General features: G+C 50.7%; 1 protein-coding gene across 3 annotated transcripts; it reads left to right on the top strand.

Annotated features, from left to right (window-relative positions):
* Positions 1-1,148: 1,148 nt before the first annotated feature.
* FBXW5 (F-box and WD repeat domain containing 5) lies at positions 1,149-16,083 on the top strand. 3 transcript variants are annotated; one of them, XM_080975510.1, is made up of 9 exons: positions 1,149-1,257; positions 2,855-3,065; positions 4,187-4,344; positions 5,522-5,696; positions 6,665-6,813; positions 7,521-8,022; positions 9,122-9,269; positions 10,944-11,156; positions 12,615-16,083. In XM_080975510.1, exons 2-9 carry the CDS (start codon positions 2,882-2,884, stop codon positions 12,859-12,861), a joined length of 1,776 nt encoding a protein of 591 aa, XP_080831636.1. In that variant the 5' UTR covers positions 1,149-1,257; positions 2,855-2,881; the 3' UTR covers positions 12,862-16,083. The 3 variants fall into 3 exon arrangements, with proteins under 3 accessions (XP_080831636.1, XP_080831637.1, XP_080831638.1); XM_080975511.1 differs by having other exon boundaries at positions 1,228-1,250; XM_080975512.1 differs by lacking the exon at positions 1,149-1,257 and adding an exon at positions 1,515-1,658.
* The last annotated feature ends 1,379 nt before the right edge of the window (positions 16,084-17,462 follow it).

The following is a 17,462-nucleotide window of genomic DNA, read 5'->3' as shown; positions in this document are numbered from 1 at the left end:
CTGCACGTGCTCATTGGTGTACCAGTGCCAGGATATTTGTGTTATCGGCAACTCTCTCTCCCTCTCTGGCCATGGTTAATTGTGCAATTATAACCTCTGCCCATATCTTTGTCTCATGGCCTTCTGACCTCACATTTCACAACCCTTAGCTCTAAAAAAACAAAAACAACAACAACTTGTGCATATCTTTTTTTAAAAAAAAGTATTGCAAGGACTGCTGCCATTTTGTGGAAACATCCCATAAACACAAAGTTATGAGAGAAAAACTGCTCCTTTTCCCTTATGGGGTACCCAAGAACCCATATAGAGTCCTTTTGTAGGTTCTCTATCGGTAGGAGAAAATAACAGAGGCCAAGCAGAGAATATTGAGAAGCAAAGCAGCTAGTAAGCCTGATCTTTATTAAAGCTGCTGCAACGGGGTGCCCCTCTCACGCGCAGGAGGGAGGAGAGGAACCGAGAACAGTGGTGTGCAAACTCCTATATAGACTTTTGAAATTCCCACCCTCCAGTTCAAGACCACCCCCCATCATACATACATCACAGGAAGGGCGGACTACAACAGAAATCTGAGCGCGTTGTTCCCCCCCCCCCCCCTTGTCTGCTCGGTTGCTTGACTGGATTCCCTGGGCATCCTGGCCACTCTTTTGTTACTCCATGCCTGAATCCAGGTCACAGGCTCACACCCTATTCATATCTTTAATGTGCCCTTAAGACAGGACTTGTGAAAGAGACAATGGGGAGATTTCCCATTTCCTTCGACCTTGCAGAGAAATATTTGAGGTCATTTTGGGAGAGAGAAAATGGTTTCAGGACTTTTCTGTGGGTTTCGGACATGTGTTTTACATATTTGTATGTGTTTGCTTGGTACATTTATGAACATTATTATATATATAACCTTAAAATTATTATAACAGTAACATAATGACCAATATGTTTTAATGTGGACCCATCTTCACGAGTTCTCCTTCCCTCTCTCAATTAAACCCAAACCCCCCTTTTGATTCTGCAATGCACACTATTCCGCCAGGGGGCGCCGCGGCCGAGCTCCCTCTTGTGGCCAAACAGCGAATTGTCTCCGGGCTCGTCTTCTCCCGCCGCGCCTGCGCAGGGAGAGCGGCGGACGACGGAGGGGAACCACAGAGAAAGGATGCCTAGAGGGGTTAAGCATAGAGCAGGGAACGGAAGGCGGCTTCTGACGGTGGCGGCCGGAAGCGGAAGGGCCCTTCCGGAAATGATGTAGGAAGCAGCTGGTAGGAGGTCTGTTGTTGTTGGGGGGGGGGAGGGTGGGGGGAGTCGCCTGGGAGGCCGGGGGGGGGAGGGGTCCCCAAAGAGATGCGAGGGGGAGGGGAGCCTGTGTGGATGGGGGGGAGGGGGCCAATTTGGGGAATAGGGGGGAGGGGGGCTGAGAACCAGAACAAACCAGTCAAAAGGCCCAAGAGGGGAGCTGGGAAGGGGGGGGGGAGAAATGGGGAGAGTATCTGCAGGGGGGGGCAGGAGGCAGTTTTGGCTGGTTTGTTATTTATTATTATTTATTTCCTAACATTTATGCACCACCCCATCACCCCATTGCAGAAAACCAGCAAAAATAAGATAAAACTGACAATGGAACCCACGGAAGGGAGAGTGGGAAGTCTGGAGATTCAGAGAAATCTCTAAATGTAGATATGTATTTTTTTATTTTTCTAATTTTACACTTGTAAAATCAAATAAAAATTATTATTTTTTAAAAGATAAAACTGCAAAATAGAGGGGGAACCCACAACCCTACTTTTAAAAACACACCATTGTGAAAATACTGAAGCAGATGGCAACGGCCTTGATTTCCTAAGCATCTGGGTGAAGCTTATCTAAGCAGGGAATTTTTTTAGCAGATGGCACCTGCCTGGGCTCCAGAGGCAGGGAGCTCCAAAGTACTGGTGCTGCCACATTAAGCGACCATATTCTTGCCACATACGACCTGTTCTGCAGGGCCAGTTCTGCCACTTGAAGAAGGCCGGTGGGCACCAGGAGACACACCATCTGCTAGGTAAATTGGTCCTGAGTTGCTAAGGGCTTTATTTGCTCATAGTAGCACCTTGAACTAGGCCCAGCAGCAAATTATCAGCCGGTGCACATCTCTGAGCAGAGGTGTTACATGCTGACAAGGCCTCACAAGGTTTGAAGCAGAAGGGAGAGGGGGTTACCCCCTACAAATTCCCAAGTTATTTGGCAACAAGCAGTGTCCGAAACTCCCATTGTTCTAGGTGCATTTTGCGACAATTTCATTAGCGCAAGCAGTTTTTGAGCTCTGGGCGCAGTAGGGCGCCTAAGATATGAGATTAAGACTGCAGAGTGGGAGGAAAGGAGGACCCCAGCTACTCTGAAGACTGGAGAAGAGACCCTCTTAAGAATATTAGGAGGTGGGCAGGGGAAGGACTAGTCCATGTGAAAAATGAGCATAAGATTTTAGCTGCAGTTTATTCATTTTCAGCTTTGTATTCTTGCCATAAAAAAAGTAGGACATTCCATTGTTGCTCCCATAACCATGGTTTAAGGTGCCATTTAGCTCCTGGCTTCCATATCTCAGTTTCTAACTGGCAACAAGAAATTGCTGCTTGAGTTTGCTCCCCCCCCCCCTTCCATCCTCATCCATTTCTCCTCTCATGTGTCTCTCTTTCTTGAAGAACGCAAGCCTGCAGGAGCAGGCACTGTTTTGTTTTCACCAACTGTGACCAGGGATTTGAACCCTGGTTTCCAAGTTCCTAGTCCAAACACCACACCATGCTGTCTCTCTTTTTTGTCGTAGCCGCTTCTTCGCCTACCGTTCTAGAGCATCCTTTGCCTAAACCTGTCACCCTTTCCCTTGGTCTTGCAGGGCGCTTGGCAGTGACAGGATGCCACGATGGACGGTGGGGTTCTCCCTGACAGCATCCTTTTTGAGATATTCCTGTACTTGGACTACTCAGACGTCCTCTCAGCGGGGCTCGTGTGCCGGCAGTGGCATGCCGTGGCGCTGGACGAAGTGCTCTGGAAGGACCTTTTCTACAGATACTATCCAGTAGCCCGGGACGTCCCACGACACCCAGGTATGTCCTCCCTTGCAAAGCAGGCAGCCTCAAAACTGGAAAAGAGCCCCTAATCTGTTGCCCCGTACTGGGGTCAGCTCGGTTTGGAGGTGAGGCTTATAGCTGAGGAATGAGGAACAGACTGGAGAGTGAATCTCGCACTCAAGGCAGAGAGAGGAAGCAAGGAATAACACTTGTAGATCTTCAGCTGGGATAGCTCAGTCTGTAGAGCAGACGACTCTTAATCTCAGGGTTGTGGGTTTGAGTCCCACGTTGGGCAAAATATTCCTGCATTGCAGGGGGTTGGACTGGATGACCCTCAGGGTGCCTTCCAACTCTACCATTCTGTGATAATGACAGCAGAAAGAGAGGCCAGCTAGGATAATGCAGGATAGTAGAAATGCTGCCTGAGTCTAGGTCTCTGGGTATTTATTGATTTCATTTGTTTAGAGCAGGGGTCAGCAACCTTTTTCAGCCATGGGCTGGTCCACCGTCCCGCAGACCATGTGGTGGGCCGGACTATTATTTTGAAGGGGGGAAATGAACAAATTCCTATGCCCCACAAACAACTCAGAGATGCATTTCAAATAAAAGCACACATGTAAAAACACCAGGCAGGCCCCACAAATAACCCAGAGATGCATTTTAAATAAAAGGACACATTCTACTCATGTAAAAACACACTGATTCCTGGACCGTCCACGGTCCGGATTGAGAAGGCGATCAGGCCGCATCCAGCCCACGGGCCTTAGGTTGCCTATCCTTGGTTTAGAGCATGTGTGCTAGGCACTCCTGCTGAAAAGGCTCCTAGAGCAGCATATATACAAGCAAAACAAGACAGTCCCTGCCCCTGCAGGCTTACAATCCACAAAACAAAACAAGACCATGGCACACAAGGAAAGAGGGAGGAGAGGGAGAAGGAAAATCAAAACCTGGACACCAGTTTCTGAACAGTTGCTGCTGTGATGGCCAGATGCTGGCCCATTTCCGGGGCTGGCGGTGCCTGAGGGAGAGGCAGCCTGATGCAATGGCTGCCCCTTGAGGGAAAGGAGGCTTGATGGAGGTGGTCTGGTAATCCCTTCAGATTTTCAGCGAGGGGTGGTGGGTCCTGCTGCCCCCCTCCTCTTCCTCTTCCTCTGCAGCTGCCACTTCCTGGTATGGCGAGTTCCAGCGGCTGTCTGACACCATCCCCTGCGTGGAAGTCCAGACGTTGGCGGAGCACGGCGACCAAGTCCTCCACCTCAGCTTCTCCCACAATGGCTACCTGCTGGCCTCCTGCTCCAAGGACTGTACTGTTAAGGTGACGCAGGGCAGAGGGGGAACAAATCCTAACTAGAACGCAGTGTGCTTCAAGCAGCTGAAGCTTTGCTCCATAATCCTCACAGCAACCCTGGAAGGTAGGTTGCTTGTTCTGATCCCTGCGTCGGTGACGGGACTTGAGAGCAGAGAGACCCAGCCTGAGAGCGCTGCCTCAGCCCTGAAGAGAACAGGGTGATTTGGGCCCAGTCATCCTTTCTGCTTCACCTACCTTGCAGGGTTCTTGTGAGGATGGCATAAGCAGGCGAGGGAGTCTCCTGTGCGCTGCCGAAACCTTCCTGGAGGAAAGGCGGTATTGCCGTGGGTTGGGCTGGATGACCCTCAGGGTCCCTTCCAGCACTAGGGTTCTGTGAAAGGGCAGGGGGGGCATTCTAAGGCAGGACTGTGTGTCCTGTACTTTAAATACACACATAACCACTCAGGGTCATGAATTTGAGTCCCATGTTGGGCAGAAGATTCCTGCATTCCTGCAACTCTTCCAATGATTTCCCATAGAAACACTAAATTCTCCAACTCAAGACGAACATTCATGGTCTCTTTTATACAGTCAAACCTCAGTCACCGGACATAATCCATTCCGGAAGACCGTTCGACTTCCAAAACGTCTGACAACCAAGGCGTGGCTTCCCTTTGGTTGCAAGAGCTTCTTGCACTCAAACAGAAGCCGCGTTGGACATTCAAGTTCCGAAAAATGTTTGAGAACCAGAGCGTTTACTTTTGGGTTTTCGGCATTCGGGAGCCAAAGCGTTCAAAAACTGAGCCGTTCAAGAACCGAGGTTTGACTGTATTGCATTATTTCTGGAGTGGGTTTTGCTGATCATGAGAGGGACAAAAATCTAAACCAGGGTTTCCCAAACTTGGGTCTCCAGCTGTTATCATCATCCCTGACAACTGGCCCTGCTCTTTGGGATGATAGGAGTTGTAGTCCAACAGCAGCTAGAGACCCAAGTGAAATTGTATATCAGTGGAAAGCTGCACTGGGACACAGTGGAACATTTCAGAGGAGAGACAAGCAGAAGATTGGACCCTCAGCTCCTTAGAGGACATTGCCCGTCCTCTTCCAAGTGTGTCTCCCCAGCGATAAGGACTAGTAACTTAGAGCTGCCCTTTTGCTGCCTAGCCGTCTTGATGGGCCTCCCTTTCCTACTTTCTCTTGGCAGATCTGGAACAATGGCCTGCCTCTTTCCCTGCTCCACAGCACCAGCATGAAGAAGTACAACTGGAAGTACACCCAGTTCTCCCAGTTCAACGCAGACGATTCCCTCCTCCTTGTCTCTGGGGTCTTCGTGGGGCCCCGGACTACTTCCTCAGGCGAGATAGCTGTCATCGATCTGGGTAAAAAACAATGTGCTTTGCTGTTCCTCCCTTGTCACCCCACAAAGTTTAAGAATGAGCTTCCTGGAAGTTGCCGTCCTTTAGCAAAGTCTGCTGGTGTCAAAGACTGGCTGGATGAGGAGGAACAGAGGGAAGTACCTGCCAGAGAACCCCCTAGGGAAGCCACAGAAGAGGGAGGCTCAGAGCTCGGGGAGTGGGGTGGTGGACTGGCCAGAGGGGGAAGGAATGGTTGGGTGCTGAAGAGGCAACAGGCTTTTGCAAGCAAGAGGAGCCAGGTGCAGAAAGCAGTTCACCCTCTGCAGAGGAAGCAAAGGCAGAGGGGAGAGGCGGCAGAAGCTGCACAGGAACTGGCCGCTCTTCCTGTGCTAAGGTCCCCTCCCCACTTGACTCCAGGGACATGGAGGGCGTTGCAAGTAGCAGAACAAATTATTATTATTATTATTATTATTATTATTATTATTATTTATTATTTGTACCCCGCCCATCTGGCTGGGTTTCCCCAGCCACTCTGTGCGGCTTCCAACGAAGACCAAAAATACACTAAAATGTCACACATTAAAAACTTCCCTGAACAGGGCTGCCTTCTGATGTCTTCTGAATGTCAAGTAGTTGTTTATCTCTTTGACATCTGATGGGAGGGCGTTCCACAGGGCGGGCGCCACCACCAAAAAGGCCCTCTGCCTGGTTCCCTGTAGCACAGATTCCCCCCCACCCCCAGCATAGTTTTAAGGCTGCTTGCGAAACATCTATCTGTGAAGGAAGAGACTTAGAGTGAAGTAGAAAGCAACCGGCAACAGTTTGATAGGGTCAGTCCTACCTCCTACCTTGTTGTGAGCATGAAATGGGGAGGGGGAGAACCACGTGGCCACCTTGAGATCCCTGGAAGATAAAAGGCAGTTTTTAAATGTCATAAAAAAAATTTAAAAATCCGAAAGCCATATTAGGTTCTCCGCCTTTTCTCCTTCCAGAAAACTTTGCCCTCCTGTCCCGGGTTCGCAACAAGCCCTACGACGTGTTTGGCTGCTGGCTGAACGAGACCCACCTGATCTCTGGGAACCTGCACCGTATGGGGAACTACACCTCCTGCTCTGTGCTGTGGCTGAACAACGCCTTCCAGGTGGGCGGGGGGGGGCTGCCCACTAGGGCTGGACGAGATATTTGAAAACAGTTTCAAAGTCCATATCGTGATATCAGTTTCATAATTTCTGACCTGGCAATATATATTGCCAGTCATGGTCTGTGTGTGTGTCCCCTATGCAAAAATCACAATGTGGGGAAAACTGTGAAGCCAGCCAATGCCTCTCTGCAGCTCCATCCTTATTTCAGGCATCGTGATATATCAGTATATTGAAACGTTTAGCTGGTGATGCATCATGATGTAGAAAACCAAATATTGCCCTGCCATACTGCCCGGGTGCCGGGGGCTGTTGGCTTTTGCAGGGAAAGGGAACCAGCTACCTCACCATCCCTCTGTATTCGGAATCCGAGTGCATGCTTTGATAGGCAGCAGAGAAATGCAAAAAACGAGTGCGGGAAAGGACATCGTTGAGGGGATCTGCTTGCTCTGGCAATATGAAGTGTGTTTGGGCAGGGAAATCTCAGCCTTGAGCAGGCCTGGTGGAGAGGAGGAACCCAGCTCTGAGAGCACGACTTAATTTCTAGCTGTGTGTAAAGCTAAAGCGAGGGGCTGCCTGCATAGAAGCCTGTGTGGTTTACAGGTGTGTTGGGCTCCCCTTTCGTGGTTTCCCCCGTGACCAAGTAAAGCTGCCTTAAACGCCACAGCAGAAGGAGACCCACAGCACCTCCCTCCTCTTGGGCTTGCAGGGCGTCGAGTCTGAGAACATGAACGTGGTGAAGAGGCTGTTCAAGATCCAGAACCTGAACGCCAGCAAGATCCGGATGGTGACCGTGGCAGACTGCAGCCGCTACGACCCATCTGACCTCCTCCTGAACCATGGGGAGCACTTGGAGGGCGGGACCAGGAGCTCCTGCCAGGCCCCCAACCTCTGCAGCGACAGCGAGGAGGAGGAAGAGCAGGCGGAGGAGCAGCAGCAGGCCAAGCAGAAGGCAGCGCCAGAACCGGGCTCCTCGGGGGCAGAGAGCCAGGCGGGCGCTGGCAGTGGGCTGGGCCGCTTCCTGACGGACATCATGGAGGGGCGAGTCCGGCCGGTCATGACGGAGCTACAGATGGAAGCCAAAGTCGCCCAGCTCCTGGCGCAGAACAGGACGAAGCCCCCCGAGCCCAACCTGCTGTCCACGGAGGGGAGCACTAAGAAATACTTGATCTTCACCACTGGCTGCCTCGCCTTCTCCCCACACCAGATTGGTAAGGAGGGGGGGTATTTCTGTGGGGCTCAGGCAGCCCTGTTTAGGGAAGCTTTTAATATTTGATGCATTACTGTATTTTAATATTCTGTTGGAAGCAGCCCAGAGTGACTGCGGAAACCCAGCCAGATGGGTGGGGTATAAATAATAAATTATTATTATTATTATATTATTATTATTATTGGGCAGTGTGAAAAACAGCCTGCAAACGACTGCTAGCTGTGATAGCTAAGGGGCACCTCAAAGTTTCAGGGCTGCCTCTCTCCTACATTGGCTCCCAGCATGTTTCCAAGCACAATTCAAAGTGTTGGTGCTGACCTTGAAAACCCTAAACAGCCTCGGCCCAGGATACCTGAAGGAGCATCTCCACCACCCTCGTTCAGCCCGGACACCGAGGTCCAGCTCCAAGGGCCTTCTGGCGGTTCCCTCCCTGCGAGAAGTGGGTTTACAGGGAACCAGGCAGAGGGCCTTCTCGGTGGTGGCGCCCACCCTGTGGAACGCCCTCCCATCAGATGTCAAGGAAATAAACAAGTATATGACATTTAGAAGACATCTGAAGGCAGCCCTGTTTAGGGAAGGTTTTAATGTTTGATGTTTAATCATATTTTTAATATTCTGTTGGAAGCCATCCAGGGTGGCTGGAGAAACTCAGCCAGATCGGCAGAATATAAATAATAAATTATCATTATTAAATTATGTTATTATTATTAGTTTCTGGGGAGAAAAAGGGGAGGTGGTTGTCATTTTCATACTCCCCATTTTCTGAAAGCAGGACCTTCTGGTCTGACCCCAGGCACTGAAGACCGCCAGAGACACACTCGTGTAAAAAATGGAGACCCTGGTGTCGGTTTTTTATTTTGATAACATTGAATCATAGAGTTGGATGGGACCCTGAGGGTCATCCAGTCCAACCCCCTGCAATGCAGGAATCACAGCTGAAGCATCCATAGCAGATGACCACCCAACCTCTGCTTAAAAACCTCCAAGGAAGGAGAATCCACAACCTTCTGAGGGAGACCGTTTCACTGTTGAGCAGCTCTTGGCCTCAGAAAGTTGTTCCTGATCTTCTTCCCTTTGCCCCACCCTCTGTGTTCCCCCAGGGATCAAGCAGATCTCGCCTCACCAGATGACAACCGCAGGCCCTGTCCTTGGAGAGGAGAGAAACTCGGACAAGTTCTTTGATTCGCTCGACCACGTCATTGATTTCCACGGGCATATTATCGGCATGGGCCTCTCCCCTGACCACAGGTAAGGAGGCGGGCGGGGGGGGGGAGGCTGCCAACCATATGGAAGGAGGAGGAGGAAGGGGGAAATCTCGTCTGAAGGGTAGGAGGCAGCAGGGTTCTTTTGCAGGCAGGAATTCCCCATGTGTCTTCCCCGGAAGCTCCAGGTAAAGGAGGGTTGGGTGGCAGGGATGAGAAAGCCCCTTTGCCTGAGGCTGTGGGTGGATATGGACCCTTAGCTCTTGCGGAAGACCCCCCATCCCCATTTGTCTCCAGAAGGCCCAGGCAAGTTCGGTCCCCAGTGGTATCTGGGAAAGACCCTGCCTTGTTTCACACCCTGAAAATTGAATTGAATTGAATTTTATTATTACGGTCGCAGACCAGTTCCGGCTCACTTACAATATCAGGAAAATCATAAAACACAACAGGAATACATTGAATTGCAATTGGGGATAAGAGAGACAATTCAGATATAGCAGCAATTAAAAATATATATTAAATCTTGATCACTAAAATATAACCTAAAATTGTCATTTATAACCTTAATCATTTTGGTAGTACAGCTTGTTCCCTAAGTTTTATGGCAGACACACAGAATTTGGATCTCTAGATCTTTGTCCTCTACCCGGAGTTTTAGACAGACACCCTGGAGAATGTGGTCTTGGGAAGTTTAAAAGGGAAAATCCACTCATCCTTCAAACGGTTGGGAGATTTGGGACAGATCAAAGGAAGTCCTGCTTCGCACAGCGCCTAGTGAACCTGTGGAACTCCCTCCCACTGGAAGCAGGGTTGCCCACCGGCCTGGTCAGCTTCAAGAGAGGATTAGGCAAATTCGTGGAAGAGGAGAGGGCTGTCAGTGGCTGCTAACCAAGATGGCTCTGCTCCGTCGGAGGCGGCCGTGCTTCTGAGGACCAGTTCCTGGAAACCCCAGGAGGGGAGAGGGCTGCTCTTGTGCTCGGATCCTGCTCGTGGGTTTCCCTTTGAGGCATCCAGTTGGCCACTGTGAGAACTGGATGCTGGACAAGATTGGGCCCCCTTTGGCCTGATCCTGCAGGCTCTCCCTGCATTCTTAGTCATGGAAGGCGATCTACTGGGGAGCAGCTTGCCAGAAAAGACAGCCCAGTCTCCAAGGGGAGGCACCCTCCCTGTGTCAGGTGCAGAAGCCTCTTCAGAGTGACAAGAACTTTAAAGAGCCCCCCCCCCCCCGTCACCACCTGTGCTGGTCACAGTCCTGAGCTTTAGCTATTCTTGGCTGAATGGATGAAGCTGCCTTATCTCAGGGGTCCATCTAGCCTTGTACCGCCTGCCCCAATTGGCAGCAGCACCTCTTCAGGATTGGGGGCAGAGAAAGGTCTTCTTCCCCCCTTAACTGCTCCCTTTCCTGGGTCATGAGGAGGCAAGTGGGGGGGGAGCCCAGTGAACCCCCTCTTCCAGCATGGTGTAGTGCTTAAGAGCTGTAGTCTCGTAATCTGGGGAACCGGGTTCATGTCTCCGCTCCTCCACATGCAGCTGCTGGGTGACCTTGGGCCAGTCACGCTTCTCTGAAGTCTCTCAGCCCCACTCCCCTCACAGGGTGTTTGTTGTGGGGGAGGAAGGGAAAGGAGATTGTTAGCCGCTTTGAGACTCCTGAAGGGGAGTGAAAGGCGGGATATCAAATCCAAACTCTTCTTCTTCTTTTTCCTCCCTGCCTTGCCTGCAGGTACTTGTACGTGAACAGCCGGGCCTGGCCCCAGGACTCTGTCATTTCTGACCCTTTGCACCCGCCCCCCATCGCCGAGGAGATCGACCTCCACGTGGTGGACCTCAAGACCATGACGGAGGCCCAGGGACCCTTGCGAGGCCACCGGGCGCACACTCCCAGCAACGACTTCTTCTTCATATTCTTGGATGTCAGCAGAGACTTCGTGGCCAGGTGAGCTGCAGGAGGAGCTGGTCAGAGTCCTTTGGTCTGTGGGGTGGAGTGGGGGTCCGAACAGCACTTCCCTGCTCTTTCAGCCTTTCCCTCTGCTGCCCTCCCCTCAGCCTGAATACCCTTCCTCACCGCAGTGGCCTGCAGGCCGTTGCGAGAACCAGCGGTGGGGAAGTCCAGTCTGGCATCTGAGCCCCCGGCCTGACGGACCCGCTTTACTGAAAGTGACTGGCCTTTGGGCTGACCCTCAAGGCATCTCTCTCAACGCAGGCTGCAGCTACAGAGCTCGTTGCAAGAGCTTTTGTGGATGCCTTAAAAAAAGAAAGAATTGTTGGATTTAGTCCTCATAGTCACAAGATTTTGAGGCTGAGAACATCAATAACCGAAAGGGCTGTCTCTTCTCTTCTCTTGAGCAAAGGAGGGGAGGAGCTTCCTGGGACAGATACTTGTATAAATTAAATCAGGATATTGATTGATTGATTGATTGATTGATTGATTGATTGCCTTCCCTTCACCGCGAGATCCCAGAGCAGGGTACAGCATTATACTGGAGTAGGAAAATAATGCCAAGATATTTCACATCTGGCAACCAGTGCCCCACTTTTGTTGGGGTGTACAGTATATGAGTAGACAAGCCTGAAAAGCCCAGGACACAAATTTTCACAGCCCTCTAGCGGCTCTGGTGCCTCATTTACCAGAAGTTAGGTACAGTCGTACCTTGGTTGACGAACACCTTGCGAGTCGAATGTTTTGGCTCCTGAATGTGAGTGTTTCGGTTTTTGGAAGTTGAATGTCTGACGGGGCTTCCAGGGCTTCCGATTGGCTGCAGGAGCTTCCTGAAGCCAATTAGTAGCTGCGCTTTGGTTTCCAAATGTTTTGGAAGTTGAACAGACTTCCAGAACAGTTTCCGTTTGACTTCCAAGGTACGACTGTATTTAGCATTAACTATGGAAGTGTATACTTCATTCTGAACAAGCAAAGCTTCCTGATTTATATTTTGCTCTTGGAGTCTTCGTTTGGTCAGAATCGAGTATACAGTTGCAGAACTAATGCTAAATACTTTACTTCTGGTCAGTGAGCCTACGCAGCTGCTAGAAGGCTGTGAAATATTATGTCCCAGGCTTTTTAGACTCATCTAAAAATGTACTATCTGAAACCCAAGGAGTGCATTGGTTACCAGATGTGAAAAATATGGGCATTATTTTCAGCTCTCCTACCCCACTATTAAAAACAGTTTAAAAACACCTTGCAACTGTAAAAACAAGGTGGATCCTCACTGCAAGCAAGATTTACCTGCCCCTGTAGTAAAAGGCCATTTGCCAGACCTGGTACCAGCCACTTAGTAATAATACTGAGGACTAGAATCTTGATGTCTTCTGCAGCCGCTCAGTGGCGACAGCCTCTGCGGCAGAAGGCAAGTCCCCCCTTTGTTACGACCGTTCTCTCTCATATTCCTCGCAGTGGGGCGGAGGATCACCACGGCTACGTCTGGGACCGGCACTACGGGATCTGCTTGGCCAAGCTGCAGCACAGCGACGTGGTCAACTCGGTGGCCTTCAGCCCCGTGGAACAGGAACTCTTGTTGACGGCCAGCGACGACGGGGCCATCAAAGTGTGGCGCTCCCCCCGCACTGTAAGGCTCCTTCAGGCTGAGAAGCCGCGGCCACAGAAGCTCTCCTTCTCTTGGGTCACGAACCGGAGGAGGTGAACCGAACCGTCGTGGCCCTGCAACCTGCAAGGTCACCGTGTCTGCTTGCTGCGGCCGGGCTCCCTCGTGAAAAACCCTGCCGTAGACAGACAGTGGGCCCAGTGGCTTGGGGTGAGGTCAGAAGGTGGTTCGGGAGTTTTCGGGTGGGGTCCGCTGGCTAAGAGGGGAAACCCGTTCGGCTGCAGTTGCCCTGGGCTCAAAATGGTTAGGGGTGCAGATTTTGACACCCGGGGCTGCCTCAGCACAGCTATGTGCTTCCACCACTGGGGTCCGTTCAAAATGGCTTCTTCATGAGAACCAGGAAGTGACCTCTCCAGACACCGGAACGACTCTTCTTTTCTTATCTCTGTGGCTGCGATCTCCAGGATGATGCAGGCACCATTAGGCAGTTGAATTCACATGCGTATACTCCGTTTGTTTCCATCGCTCCCACCACCACCACCCTCCGCACAGCCCCGGGCACTGGCAACCCACGCTATGGCACTGCTTCTCAGTTAAGGCAACTATGGCAGAGCCCTGGGGAATCGCAAGAGGGCCCAGTATTAACATGTCGTACCAGAAACCTCCAAGCCCCTTTCTCCTGCCACCCAAACGCTGATCTCCTTCTGTTTACATGGGCAGAAACAGAAACGTTTCCACAGTGCTCCTGTTCTACAGCCGATCATGAAATAGTGCCCTGGCCGAGCCCCTCCCACTCATCTCTAGGTAGATTGAAAAACACATTTAACTTATTATTTTCCCTTGGCACCTGGACCCTATGATCTGGCAGGTTTGTGTTTTAGCCAGGAATCAGTCTGTGGAGAAGCCTCGCACTCCAGAGAGTCCAGGGTCTCTGTCTCTGCCCAGTAAGCCAATCGGAAACATGCCTTTGGCTGTTTCTGGGCTGAGCCGCCACCTGCTCCTCGGCGCTCACCCTGGTTTGAGCACCCTGGTTGCAGAAGCTCTTTGCTTTTGTCCAGAGCACTCCCAAACACCCACTTTGCCTTTACACAGAGGCCAGGAGGGAAAGAGAGAGTTGTCGAGCGGGAGGAGGGGGGTGGGCAAGCACAGTGCCAAATGGGGAGGGAATTTGAGGATTAGATTTTCCTTTTTCCTAGCTGCCAAGTCCCTACTTGCTAGTTCGGATGTATCACTGGGTGCCCCATCTGGCTTCCTTTCACCACTTGAAAGCTTGCGTGGAAATAAAGCAGCCTCTCCACAGACCTCTCTCCTGGGTGTACCTTTTGGGCACTTCCCCGCTTCCAGTGGCATCCGTGGAAACGTGGGGCTTCTGTTTCCAAAGTTGTAGCAAGACAGGGCTGCTGAGCCATTAGCAGAGATCAGTGGAGCCATTTAAAAGTAGATTTCAGAAGCCTGGGAGCTTGGAGGGCGGGGATGGCGGGTCAGGGCAGGGAAAGGAGCTATAAAGGAAGAATAGAAATAAAGGCTGGTTGGTTGGTTCTCGTAAGTCCTCCTGAAGAACAGGGTGGGAGAGAGACTGGCAGATATTGGTCCAATACTGTATTAATTGCAGAGTCTGGCTCTCCTTCTAAGATGTGGCAAAGTATTTTCCATGACGTTGCTAGAGGGTGCACTTTGAAAAACCCACACGAAAGATTTGCATGGATCAGAGAATTGGAAAACTGGCATAATTACAAGTAACGGCAGAGACTGTTCCTGCTGGATACTTGGATCCAGGTTTTGGGTTTTTTCTAGAGAAAGAGGTGGTGGAACTTGCTGAGCACCCACCCAAAGTTGTTGAGCCCCAGACGCTGTGACGCACCCCCCCCCCCCAGCACACGGCTCCAAGAGCTGGCAGAACGCACCAAAGAGGTGCTGGAACTCGGTTCCGGTGAGTTCCAGCTGGAGAAAAAGCCCTGCTTGGAACCACAGAATTGTCGAGTTGGAAGGAAGCCCAAGGCTCAGCTGGTCTAACCTCCTGCCATGCAGGAATTCTGTGAAGAATATTGAACGTGGGGTGTATATGAAATATGAAAGAAGAATCTCAAACAACAACAAAAGCCCCATTCAGTTTTTTAAAAGAAGAGTTTAAGCAGTTCCAACAAGTGAAAGCATCGGCCCTCTCTGTCACAGTCCGGTTCACGGGCGATCGACGTCCCGGCAGGGGACATCAGGACCAGGGGCAAGATGGCGGGGTAGGAGCAGGAACAGGAACAGGGTCCAGAAGCCAGGAAGCCAAGAGTCCAAAGGTCAGAGAGCTGGGAGTCAAGAAGCCAAGGGTCTGAGGCTCAGGAAGCAAGGAGTCAAGGAGTCACGAAGTCAGGGGTCTGAGGATCAAGATGCAAGGAACCAATGCAGCAAGGCAGGGAACATGTTGCTGTGGCAAAGAGCTGAAGGGAAATGCTGACCTTATATCCCTTCCTGGCTCTTGCCACCAGGTGCAGTGAGTTACCAAGTGGCCTCACCTGTGAGGCTGTGCCTTGCCTCTTCAGAACAAACTTAGGAAGGCCCCAGTCCTGCGAAGTCCTACTGGTCACAGGGCCTGGCTCCTGCACGCACACCTGACACTCTGCTTTGCGGCTGGTGCTGCAGCCGGGAGGTGTAGATTGACTGCAGGTGCAGAGATCATAGAATTGTAAAGGGACCACAAGGGACCATCTAGTCCAACCCCCTGCTCAGCAGGTGCAAGGCTAGCGGGAGGGAGGGGTAGTTGCAGATGGCAAGCAGACAGGTCTCCTCTGACTCCCCTCTCTCCTGCTGACCACCTTGCCACAAACAGCAGTCTCTTGCTACCCGGAACCCAGTGGGCTCCAACCAGATGCAATTTTGGCTTTAGGTGTGATCTTTGAAACACAACCCCCTGTGTCAGTTGCAAACCTAATGTAGAAATAAATATCTAGCAGTAAGAGCTGATCAGCCATGGGATGGAAAGTGGTGGACATTCCTTCCTTCATTGGAGGTTGGGTGGCTGTCTGTCGTATATGCTTGGATTGAGATTCCTGCATTTCAGGGGTTGGACCAAATGATCTTCAAGGTTTCTTCCGACTCGACAAATTCCATGATTCTTTCCAAAAAAGGGTGCATGTTCAGTTTTAAGTGTTCAGGGTGAGAGTGAATTTCGAGCAGCAAGTACGAGAGGCTGGCATTTTAAATATTTTGAGTGTGACTAAATACAACCTATCAGCACTTAAGAATACAAAAAAGCACCCACATCTTTTTTGAGCAACTTCTGCTTGTCTTGGTGGTAGTCCTTATTTGTGAATAAAAGAAGGAAATGGCGAAGTGGAAGTCTGAGATTGCAGCTTTCTGAGATGCAGATGCACATCAGAACCGAGGGCGATTGCAGCAGTTTTTGCATCCTGAAGTTTAAAGTTAGGAGATGACCTTCTCAGAGGGTTTGTGCTATGAACCAGATTACTGTATTTTTTGCTCTATAAGACTCACTTTTTCCCTCCTGAAAAGTAAGGGGAAACGTGTGTGCGTCTTATGGAGCGAATGCAGGCTGCGCAGCTATCCCAGAAGCCAGAACAGCAATCCCTCTTGCTGTTCTGGCTTCTGAGATTCAGAATATTTTTTTTCTTGTTTTCCTCCTCCAAAAACTAGTTGCGTCTTGTGGTCTGGCGCGTCTTATAGAGCGAAAAATACGGTATATTGTTCACATGGCTTGTTTTCATATTATGGGAAGACTTCTCAGGATTATGTTGCCCCTCTCCTTAAACAATGATTAAGTAGCCACAAAAATATTTACGTTAGGAAACATACCATTATCTGGAACGCATCAGAGGCTTTTATTCATTTGTTTAGGAGCACGTGCTGAGGTATAAACAATTTGCAAACCGGACTTGATCCAAATGCTCCATCTCTTCTTCCAGACTCCAGAACCAAAACCAGAACCAATTTCAATCCATGTGCAAACACTGAAGGTTTATGGCGTCATTCTGTACTTTGGTGCTACGTTTGCAGTCCTTGATGCAGCCACCTTGGAGTAACCACCACGGAACTTAGTGGAACTTACTTCTGCCTCCCCACAAGGTCCAGCAATCGCTGGTGCTTTGCTGCGCTTGCCCACATAAAATAATAATAATAATTTATTATTTATACCCCGCCCATCTGACTGGGTCTCCCCAGCCACTCTGGGTGACTTCCAACCAAATATCAAATACAGGTGTATTTGAAAAGTAAAATAGTTGTTTATTTCCTTGACATCTGCTGGGAGGGCGCCACTACCGAGAAGGCCCTCTGTCTGGTTCCCTGTAACCTCACTTCTCACAGCAAGGGAACCGCCAGAAGGGCCTCGGAGCTGGACCTCAGTTTCCGGGCAGAACGATGGGGGTGGAGATGCTCCTTCAGGTATACAGGACCAAGGATCACAGTCTCACGGTATTGTAGAGTTAGAAGGGATCTCGGGGGTCATCTAGACCAACCCCCTGCAATGCAGGAATCCTTTGCCCAAAGTGGGACTCACAACCCTGAGATTAAGAGTCTCATGCTCTGTCAGCTGAGCTACATTCCCTGACTGGGAATCTAACCTGGGCTGCAGCAGTGAGAGCACTGGATCCTAGCCACTAGGCAACCCAGAGGTGATGGTCTCTGCCTGCGGTGGAAGCAGATACTCTCGCATAATCGGTCCCCTCACCTCCCTCTCCAGGCTGGAACAGGGG

The sequence above is a fragment of the Podarcis pityusensis genome (assembly GCF_964106645.2).
Source record: "Podarcis pityusensis genome assembly, chromosome: 12".
NCBI classification, from domain to species: Eukaryota; Metazoa; Chordata; class Lepidosauria; order Squamata; family Lacertidae; genus Podarcis; species Podarcis pityusensis.
The sequence above is the reverse complement of the archived record's forward strand: the minus strand, read 5'-3'. Positions and strand labels throughout refer to the sequence as shown.